Source organism: Phyllostomus discolor, chromosome 2, assembly GCF_004126475.2.
Source record: "Phyllostomus discolor isolate MPI-MPIP mPhyDis1 chromosome 2, mPhyDis1.pri.v3, whole genome shotgun sequence".
Taxonomy (NCBI): Eukaryota; Metazoa; Chordata; class Mammalia; order Chiroptera; family Phyllostomidae; genus Phyllostomus; species Phyllostomus discolor.
Genome location: NC_040904.2, coordinates 121,548,187 through 121,559,415, shown reverse-complemented (window position 1 = coordinate 121,559,415; position 11,229 = coordinate 121,548,187). Strand labels below are relative to the sequence as shown.

Sequence of the window (11,229 nt, the reverse complement as noted above, 5' to 3'; positions counted from 1 at the left end):
GGATTGAATCTTTATGGGCACTTTATTCAGATGCTGACAATTGGGAAAGGTGTAAGATTATGTACCCTCAAAAACTGTCTTAACATCTCATCACAAGCTGACCTTTCTTTTTTCAAATTATTTATGTATATATATATATTATATTCATTTATATTTATAATATATAATATATATTTTAAATTTATGTATAAAAATAAATGAATTAAACAGTTTCATAGCCATACAAAAAAACTGATTCCATAAAATAAATTATCATTAAGATGCCTTTAAAACAGTAAGCTTACAGAAAATCACTGTGTTTTGGTCCAAGACATGTTTTTTTTTCTTCTTTGGATGACAGACAGATGGATGTAGCCAAATCTATGAATAAGTGTACTTGCCCCAAATGTACAACATAAATACAGAAATGATGAACAGGAGGCTCATAACCAGTACTGGAACAGGGCCAACTTTTAGGCCAGAAAAATCTTCCATGTAGAAGTGCCACATTCCCCTAGTGCCTGCTGAGGTCGTCCTGCAGCTGGCATTCTTCCTCTGTTGGACCATGGAACCTGCCACCAGGGCAGGTACTGCTTTACTGGGAGAGTGTCCTGAGAGTGGCACAATAGTGCCACTGGGGGTCAGACCAGGCATGTTGAAAAGTGGATGGTGTCAGGGGACCAAAACAGGTGACTGGGAAGTGCTGGAGCACTCAAAGGACCTGCAGCTAAAGAATAAATTATATTCTATTGTTTATGCTATTATAGTTGTCCCAGTTTTTCCTCCTTTGCCCCCCTCTACCCAGCCCTGTCATCACCTCAGGCAATCCCCACACCATTGTCCATGCCCATGGGTCCTGCATATATGTTCTCTTGCTACTCTATTCCCTATGCTGTACTTACCTCCTCATGACTATTCTGTAACTAACAATTTGTACTTTTTAACCTCCTTCCCTCTTTCACCCATGCGCTGACCTCCTTCCATCTAGCAACCATCAAAATGTTCTCTGTATCTATGATTCTGTTGCGTTTCTTGCTTATTTTGTTTGTTAGAATCAATTGTGGGTAGATATGTGTTTATTGCTATTATATTGTTTTTATTTTCCTTTTAAAAATATTTCTTCTTTGAATTTGTTACAGGTTTTATTCATTTATTTTTGCAGAGAAGGGAAGGGAGGGAGAAAAAGAGAGAAAGAAACATCAATTGATTGCCTCTTGCATGCCACTATCTCAGCACCTGTCATGCAACCCAGGCATGGGCTGCAACTGGGAGTCAAACAAGCCACCCTTTGGTTTGTAGCCTGATGCTCAATCCACTGAGCCACACCAGTCAGGGATGTTCACATTTTTCATCTTCTTCTTTAACATTTCATATAGTACTGGTTTGGTGGTACTGAACTCCTTCAGCTTTTCCTTGCCTGGGAGGATCTTAATCTGTCCTTCAATTCTAAATGATAGATTTGCTGGGTAGAGTAATCTCAATTGTAGATCTCTGTTTTTCATCACTTTCAATTTTTCTTGCCAATCCCTTCTATCCTGTCATTTCTTTTGAAAAATCCACTGACAGTCCTATGAGAGCGCCCTTGTAGGTAACTAACAGCATTTCTCTGTTGCTTTTAATATTCTTTCTTTGTCTTTAAACTTTGCTAACTTAATGATGATGTGTGTTGGTGTGGGCTTCTTTCAGTTCATCTTGTTTGGGACTTTCTTCACTTCCTGGACTTGCATGTCTATTTCCTTCACCAAGTTAGGGAAGTTTTCTGTCAGTATTTTTTCAAACAGGTTTCAAATTTCTTGCTCTTTCTTCTCCTTCTGGCCCTGCCTTTATGTGCATGTTGTTACACTTGAAGTTGTCCCAGAGGCTCCTTACACTATCCTCATTTTTTAAAATTCTTTTTCTTCTTCGTGTTCTGATGGGTTGTTTTTTGCTTCTTGTATTCCAAAGTGCTGATTTGATTCTCAGATTCATCCACTCTACTGTTGATTCCTTGTATATTGTTCTTTGTTCCAATCAGTGTATTTATCATTTGTTCCTGACTGGATTTTTTTTTATGTTGTTGAGGTCCTCACCAAGTTCACTGAGTATCCCTATATCCATTATTAAGAACTCTGCATCTAGTAGATTGCTTGTCTCCATTTTGTCTAGTTCTTTCTTTGGAGTTTTGTTCTGTTCTTTCATTTGGGCCATGTTTCTTTGTCTCCTCATTTTGGCAGCTTCCTCATGTTTGTTTCTATGTATTAAGTAGTGCTGTGACACCTCCCTGGCTTGGTAGTGTGGCCTAGCATAGTAGTAGGTATCTGTAGATTTCAGTGGCACAGCTTCCCCTCTTACCCAAGCTGGGTACTCAAGGTGTGCCCATGAGGAGGGGGGCCATGTACACCCTCCTTTTGTAGTTGAGCCTTGACTACTGTTGGAATGTCCAAGGTAAGCCAGTGAATGTGTTCTGTCCGGGGTCACACAGCATAAGCTATAGAGTGATCCAATGGCTGCTACTTGTGTTGGGCTTGGAGATGCCCAGGTAAGGCCATGCTGTGAACCAAGGCTGGCTACTGCTAGTTTCGGGCCTGGGGAAACTTAGTGAGAGGTACAGGGCCCACTAAAGCCAGGTAATATATTTGATGGAATTTAAGGAAATATAGAGCATGGCCCAAGACACGCCATTTGTATGGAAAAGCAACTAAACACATCTTGGAAGGACCTGAAAGTTGGGTGGGACAGGGCCTTAAGGAGTCACCAGGGTGGGACAAACAGTGTGAGCCAGGTTGATGATTTCTCAAATATGGCACCTGCCTGCCAGCTCTGTGACTCTGTGGGAGGAAGGCTCAGAAAAAGAATAACAGTCTCTGACAGTCCTTCTGTCTGGAAGTTGCCTCCCAGCTCTCACCCTGATCGCAGAGAATTCAGTTTCTTCCTATATGTCTCTGATGTCCTTCAATCAGCTGCCAAGTAAGTCTGTGTGGACCATTTAAGAGGAATTGCCTGACCTTTTCATAAGGAAAAGAAAGGGAAAGTAAGGCTTCTTTTTAAAGGTTAATTGAGTAAGAAAAACAATGATTTTCCTAGTACTTCTTTATCTGCTGATCAACAGTCCTTTATCTGCATCATGGACTTTCCCTCCCTGGAACACAATGGTTCAGATACCCTCTCCATCCCCTTGCAGACCCCCAGGGACACAGTGGTTGAATTGGTTGTTGACCTCCTGGAGTCATGCAGGTCATGCATTCCAGTTCTAGAACAACACATTTTCACATGCATTAATCACTTGAGCCTGTCAGCTATAACTAAGGCTAAGATCCTTAACTCTTGAGTTCCCCTACCAGTGCTCATGGTTAGTTTTTAATTATCTTATTTCTGTAAGATTAGTCTAATTAAAGAAATGCAAACTAAAATCACATAAAAGCAGATAAGATTATTTAAAAATCATCTTGCTGTTGAATAAACAGTCCTTCCACATATTAGAAACCATCCTGCAGTCAATCTGACATAACTAGAAGGATAAGATACATGCATTAATGGTGGTGTTACAATTCATACAAAACAGAGTTTAGTACAATTGACAGAAGTTGCACATTTTCCAGCTTGGGCTATGTTAGCATTGTTTTTTTTTAAAAAATATATTTCACTGTCTTTTAGAGTTACCCTAGGACTCCAGTTATCTTTCCAGTGGAGTATAAGTGCCTATAAGTCATGAAATGAAACTTTGTCTGACTTAGGTTCCAGCCCACTTTTCTTCTAGTTGGCTTTCTGAGGATTCTGTCTTCCAAGCCTGGAGTAGCACCTTATCTCAAAGGAATGTACTGAACCTGTGGGGGAGAGGTTTCTAATACAGAAAAGGTCATTAACCACAGCTAAGTTCTGACATAAATGTTGTACATAGTTCTTTACCTTCACTTCTTGATCTACATACATTTCTCCCACCCCAATCCTGTCTGAATTGGTCCTCTGTACACAACTTTATAAGGACTAATTTGAATTCCATTTCAAGGAGCCATCATTATCCTGAGCAGAGAAATAGGTAAAACTTGATCCCAATAGAGATGGGTTTCTTGACACAGTTTGGCTACATTTTTCTTTTTCTTTTTAAAAAAGATTTTGTTTATTCTTAGAGAGGGTAAGGGAGGGAGAAAGAGAGGGAGAGAAACATCAATATGTGATTGCCTCTCATCCACTCCCCACTGGGGGACCTGGCCTGCAACCCAGGCATGTGCCCTGGACTGGGAATTGAACCGGTGACCCTTTAGTTCACAGGCTGGCACTCAATCCACTGAGCCACACCAGCCAGGGCTTGGCTACATTTTTCTTCAAGGTGTTACTCATCCTCTCCACCTTCCCAGAAACCTGAGGTCTCCATGCCATGTGGAGTCTCCACTTCATTCCTAAAACTTATTAAGCTTCCATGTAATTTCTGAAACAAAAGCAGCAACAGGTACCAAGCAAGTTGCTGGATAAGCCAAAGTGAGGAATTATTTCTATCAGCAAGACTTTCATTACCTCTGAGGATTTCTCAGTTTTAGTGGGACAGGACTCTTACCCATCCTGAAAAGGTATAAACAAAGTCTAACAAATATTTCCTTCCTCAGACCTTTGGCATCTGGGTAAAATCTATTTGTCTGTCCTCGCACAGGTACTGCCCTTGGTATTATTTCTTTTATTTTTTCTGATGGGGATTTGTTTTAGGATCATTCTTCTGGCACACATGGCTTTAGAAATGCCAGGACTTAGGAACCATGGTATAATATAGGTGGTTCAAAATCCCAGCTCTCACCTTTCTCTAAGTTTGCAGTTGAATAGTCAGGGTCGGATTGTGTTAAGTCTAGAACAGGCACCAAAGGCATTACAAATGTTCCTTTAGCAGCCTCTTTTGCTGCTCTATTCGCCAGATTGTTTCCTCTAGCCACTTAGGTGTCTTTCTAATGCCTGGGACAGCACATAACTGCCACATGGAAAGGTACCTGACCAGCTTCTGGTAATTTAAAAATTTCTGTTGCATGCTTAATGTTCCTTTTACTGGAGGTTAATAGACCTTTTTCCTTCCAGATTAAACTATGTGCATGCAAAATTGGGAAAGTGTGCCTCGAGTCAGTATACACATTTACTTTCTTTTCATATGACAATTCTAGTGCCTTCATCAATGCATTAGTTCAGCTTTTGAGCAGATGTTCATGGTGGTAAGGGCTTGGTCTCTACTATTCCTTCGAGAATCACAATGGCACATCCAGTCTTTGTTTTCTTTGTCTATGTAATTTCCTCTATCTTTCTACCTCTTCTAAAGGATGTCCTGTGAATCAATTCTTCTAGAATCAACTTCATCAATTATTCCAGCACAGTCAAGTATTAGCATGACCAAGGCTCCAGGAGAAGGGAAACACAATTTAACTTATAATTTTGAGGGAGACATTGGGACTGTGGAGAAAAACTGCTTGGTACCTGTTCTTTTTTTTTTTTTCCAGCAGTGAGCCCAACATTTCTTTTTTGTTCTAGCACTACTTAATATTTGGTGGGGTGCATAAATGGTGATAGGCTGTCCCATAGAAAACTTTTCAGCTTCCTATGAAAGCTCACAGGTGGCTGCCACAGCACTCAAGCAGACTGGACACCCCTGGGCAGTGTGGTCTAGTTTCTTTGACAAGTCCACTAAAACTCCCTTTGCCAGATTCAAGCAGGAACCCGAGACCTTACTGCTCGTTGACAAATCTGGGCTTTCTGTGCTAATACTTTGTAGCCACAAGATACCAAATGGTGTAAGGCAGCTATAATATTAGTTAAAAGATGCATCCACATATTGTAACAGAGTTTCTCCTTCTAGTTTTAGATCTATTAAATCCTGGCTCAGAGTCTGCCAAAAAATCATGGGGTAGGTTCTTGAACCCTTGTGGTAAGGGTTCAGCAGTACTGAGTCTTGACCTGAGTACTATCCAGCAGTACTGAGTCTTGACCTGAGATTCCAAGTCCTGCCACTCAAAAGCAAACAAGGATTTGAGAGTCTTGGTCAACCAGAATTCAAAAGCAAGCATCTTTTAAGTCCAATACTGATACCAGAAGCTGTCCCTGGGTATACTATTCTGCACTATGTCATTTAATGCCCTTAAATCTTGTATTGTACAGGAATGGCAGGGCTGAATGAGTCCATATTCCTGAATCTTCTGAATTATTGGGCATATTCCTTCTAGGGTCTCCCTGCATAAAGGATACTGCCTCTTATTGGGAGTCCCCACCCATGGTTTGAGGTCAGCGTTAACAGGGGAGCCTCGCTTTGCCATCTGGCCTTCCAACAGCCCATACAGTGGGTTTTACCTGATTCTCAAGTTCTTCTGGGCAGGGTTCCTTTTCTCCTTATTCCAATAGCTTCACAAAGAACTGCCAGGCATGCTCTGGAGGTACCCACAGGTGGAGCTGTTGTTCTTCTGGAGAAAAAGTGATTTGAGCATGGTGTTTCAACAACAAATCCCTTCTTGGGAAAGGAAAACCATATCTCCTCCAACACATTCTAATGGCGTCAAGAAAAATTGGTTTTCGGGGCTTCTAGAAATTCTAGCTCCAGTTCATTTAGAGGTCTATTGGCCATGGAATATGTCACTCTGGTATCAATCAAAAAGCTTTACAATTTGTCCCCACACTGTAAGTTTTCCTCAGTTCTCAGATTCTGACCTCTGGCTCCTTCCCTTGTGGCACTCATCTTTCCAGTGCCTTTTCCCCTTGCAATATGACAGCCCTGCCGAGAGGCTCGTCATCCACCAGGTCTGGCTCCTTGACAGGTTCAGAATGGAGAGACCAGTTCAGGCTCACCTCCTTCAGCTCCCTCAGCCAGGCAAGGAGGAGGGTCCCCCAGGGCTGGAGGGGCCATGAGAATCCTTACCAAGCTTGCAGCAACCACAACATCCTAATCTTCCCAACCCCTCTTTTCTGAGCTTTTGATCTTTACCACATATAAATTCCCTTTCTTTTGGGCCACCAGTCAACTTCCTTTTAATCCTGCATCTGTATCTCTATTATGTAAAGTCATAAAACCCTGTGTTTAAGGTATTTCATCCTTTTCTCTGATCTTTGACAAAACGACACTAACTGCAGTATAGCATACCAATTTAAAGACCTGTTCAGTGGCCAGTGCTCATTTGAGTCCAGATTATTTGTAGGCCAAGCAGTAGTGTGATAAAAAACCATTTCTTTTCTAGTCATAGGTTCATAAGCATAGGTCAACCAATCAGCCAGAATGTGCCTCAGTGGGCTATTTCCCCAGAATGGAGTCCCCTTCCCCAGCTACTTCACAGAGTTCTGTAATATCATACAAACCAGAAGGCACATTAATTCCTGACAACTGTTCTAAGTCATAATCTGGGACTATAATCCTGAAGCAGAAAATGCAGCAGTACATCAAAAGTGAAGGTGACGGGAACTGCCCAGAAGTGAAGAATGCAAGTTCTCAAGTGAAAGCACTTGGCAACTGCCAGACAGTCTCCAAAGAAATAGCTTGGCTCGTCCCACTCCAGTCCAGGCACCAAAGAGACAACCTGCCAAACACTCAGACTTGCTGAAGAGTCCTGAAAATATCCCACCAGAGTCACCAGAAAAGGAAACTGGAGAAGTCACCATTCTTGCTGCCTGTCACTACCAGAACCAATAAGTAGAGATAAGGATTGAATCTTTATGGGTACTTTATTTAGATGTCAGTGATCTGAGAAGATGGAGGGTCATATACCCTCAAACACCATCTTAACATCTCACCTCAAGCCAGCATTTCTATAAGGAGAAGAAAGGGTAGATAAGGGGTTTGGGAAAAAAGGTCAGTCAGGTAAGAGTTGCAGTTCACAGCGATTTTCCTAGTACTTCTTTATCTGTTGATTAACAATTCTTTATCTGTGTCATGGGCCTTCCTTCCTTGGAACACAAAAGCTCAGATACCATCTCCATCACTTGCAGACCCTCTGGGGCACAGAGGTTGAATTGTTTGTCAACCTCCTGGAGTCACTTAGGTCATGCATTCCAGTTCCTGGTATAACAGATTTCCACATGCATTAATCACTTAAGCCTCTCATCTACAACTAAGGCTAAAATCTTTAACCCTTGAGTTCCCCTATCAAATTATAGACAATAATCTGCTCTACTGAAAGTCTACTGATTTAAATGTTAATCTGATCCAAAAACACCATTACAGAAACATCTAGAATGACATTTGACCAAATATCTGGGCACCAAGACCAGTCAGGTTCACACATAAAATTAACCATCATACCTAAGTAATAACTACAGTCATTTATTAAGCACCTAGTATATACCTACTATATGGCACTATTTTGTTTAATTCTGTAAAGCCTATAAAGTAAGTTTAAATATTCTCACTTTTATATACAAGGAAACCAAATTTCAGAAAGATGTTACCTAACAGTTCATAAAATTTAGAAGCAGTCACTCTGACCACTGCTAACTTCAGATAAATAAAATCAGTCAATCTGACCAGAGTGGGAACTAGTTCTCTGGGCTTTTAACACCTTTCAAGGTTTCAGAACCATGTTCCAATAGCCTAACTGTCTCATGACTTTGGAGACAGAATTAATGCCTTCTTACTATGCCAGACAAACAGCTAAGCACTTCATACTCATTATCTCCTTTAATCCTTAGAGCAATTTTGAAGAATTAAGTAAATCCATCAAAATTGGGTTTGGCAGTGACAGATAATGCAACAGTTTTTAAGATACACACAGTTTTATCTCTACCCCCATCCCCCCACCAGATAAACAAAGTCTGCAGGGAAAGCTCTCCAACCCGGTGAACAGCTCTATTCTCATACCTGATCTAGGTTCTTTCCATCTTTTGGCTCTGCTCTCTTCAACATACCACTTCCTTCTGAAGGTCCAAGACAGATGCTTAGTTCCAACCGTCATGTCTACCTTCGAGTCACCAAGAAGACAGGAGGGACAGCCGTGGATGTGCCCCAGCCCTTCAAGGAACCGTCTCAGAAGCTGCATGAGCACTGTCCCTTACACCCCTTGTTCAGAACCCAGCGATATGGTCACAGCTAGCAGTGAGAGGGGATGGCAAACATATTCTTTATTCTTGGCCAATAATTGCACAGTTTAAAAAAAAGGAAAAAGGGGAGAATGGATATTGGAGGACAATACCACAGGAAGTATTATATTTAACACCATTTTGTAGATGAAACCCAAGCACAAGGAAATGAAGCACAGAGCATGAAGTAGTATAGTGTAAAGAACTGGTCAGTGGTAACTGTTATGTGGTGGAGAGAGCAAGGGTTCAAATCTAAGTTTTAGAATGATTTTCAAAAATAAAATGATTTCGAAGTTATCTCAACAATAATGTCATTCCGTGACAATCTGATGTGCCTCCTTGAGTGACAGAGGGTTGGAGTTAGTGCTGTTTCACTGTATGCAACCCTAAAAGCCTGCCTTTCAGGCTCTAAACTGAAATCTGAATACACCATGGAAATGTGTCAGGAGGCATGGGGATTTCGTGCAAGCCGTGCAGAGGTGGGGAGAAAAGATGGAAAACTAGGTACTGTGTGATTCTCCCACCCTATTCCTCCCTTTTGTCATTTGATACTTTGCCTGAAGATTCAAGGAAATGCATCCAGAGCAGTTGCTGTCACTCAGGTTTATTTCCTAGCCCCCCAACTAGGATGGAAGCTACATTGTTTTAGGATAAGTAAATAAATTTTATTTACAAATGCTATGCTGATCACCAACAATCAATAACCTAGGGGAGATAAAGACAAGGAACATACCACATCTTCTAAGATCAAAACTGCCTCTTTGGGTTGCCATCCAGTTGGCCAAAAAGTTGGAGAGACTCCAGTGGAGTCAAGCACTGACATCTGGGTAAACAACTGGGAAAGGCTCTGGTGCCAAGTTCTCAGTGTTCACAGTGACTCAGGAGCAATTTTTTTAAAAGATTTTATTTATTTATTTTTAGAGCGGGAAGGGAGGGAGATAGAGAGAGAGAAACATCAATGTGTGATTGCTGGGGGTCATGGCCTGCAACCCAGGCATGTACCCTGGCTGGGAATTGAACCTGTGACTCTTTGGTTTGCAGCCCGCGCTCAATCCACTGGGCTACACCAGCCAGGGCTAGGAGCAAATTTTGTGTGTGTGTGATTTGATCACTATGTTTATAACAATGAATAATCTCAAGCAACCTATGGTAAAATGGTTGGGGAGGATGAGGGAAAATCTATTCACTTTGTTAAAAGAGAAGGGGAAACAAGACGGGAAGATGGGCGAGAGCAAGAGAGGATGAAACACAATAAAACACCTTAAGAGGTGATCCTGACACTTTTTTTCCAATTGCAGCTGTTTAATTCATTTGAATTCCCATTTTCCTTAAGTAACTGTTTTTTGTTACTGTGTATGTACATGCATGTTTGCATGTGCATGTAGGTACTCATATGTATGTGTGGGTGTCATTTGCTACCAGGCGGATGTTTTCAGTTTAGTTTTCCTTTTTTTGTTTCCTTAAAATTATTTTTCCTTTTAGAAACAAGTTCAGGAAACCAGCTCTCTGCCCATCATGCCAGACAGGCTGCAGCCATCTTTTTAAAAAGAACAGACTCAGCCCTGGCTGGTGTGGCTCAGCGGACTGAATGCTGGCTTGTGAACCAAAGGGTCACTGGTTTGATTCCTAGTCAGGGCACATGCCTGGGTTGTGGACTAGGTCAGGTCCCCAGTAGGGGCCATGTGAGAGGAAAACACACATTGATGTTTCTCTCTCTTTCTCCCTCTCTTCTTGTCTGTCTAAAGTAAGTAAATAAAATCTTTTTTTTTTAAAGAACAGAACTGGATTCTTCAGGGGGCCTTTTAGACTTTGGTGTTTGTGACTATTGACTTTTCTAAATTATCTGTTATATGGGAGTATTTTTCTCCCTCTTTTGCACCAGCTGTACAATGAATTTAGAGGGCTCAGGAACCAATGATTTCATTCCTGTGTGACAGTCTTAAATAGCTACTTCTTTTCTTTTTGTGCTTCCATGCCAGGGACTTTGCAGCAGAAAGTACTTGGAGGACTCACTGTGGAGAGGGAGGCATGCCTTGGATTCACATGTCCCTTCACAAGGGGCTGACTGAAGCCTGGATGGATTCCTGAGGGTCATTCCTCATACTTTCCAGAGCTGAAACCAGAAAGGAGGTGACTCAGATTCTCACTCTCTGAGGACTGTTCCCCAAGCCCCATTATTTCCCACCACATGTCAAATTATAATATAACTTCATTTTAGAAGGCTTTTTGCTACTTGAAAGGAATATT

The 11,229-nt window shown here is 41.5% G+C and overlaps 1 protein-coding gene across 1 annotated transcript; it reads right to left on the bottom strand.

Moving 5' to 3' along the window:
- Nucleotides 1-331: 331 nt before the first annotated feature.
- On the bottom strand, nt 332-699 carry LOC114512659 (protein transport protein Sec61 subunit beta-like). Its single transcript, XM_036017370.1, has one exon. It carries the CDS (start codon nt 631-633, stop codon nt 361-363), a length of 273 nt encoding a protein of 90 aa, XP_035873263.1. The 5' UTR covers nt 634-699; the 3' UTR covers nt 332-360.
- Nucleotides 700-11,229: the final 10,530 nt, after the last annotated feature.

Bases quoted from the DNA above. Each gene is read 5' to 3' on its own strand.
- LOC114512659 (XM_036017370.1), bottom strand. From the start codon at position 633: ATGCCTGGTCTGACCCCCAGTGGCACTATTGTGCCACTCTCAGGACAC.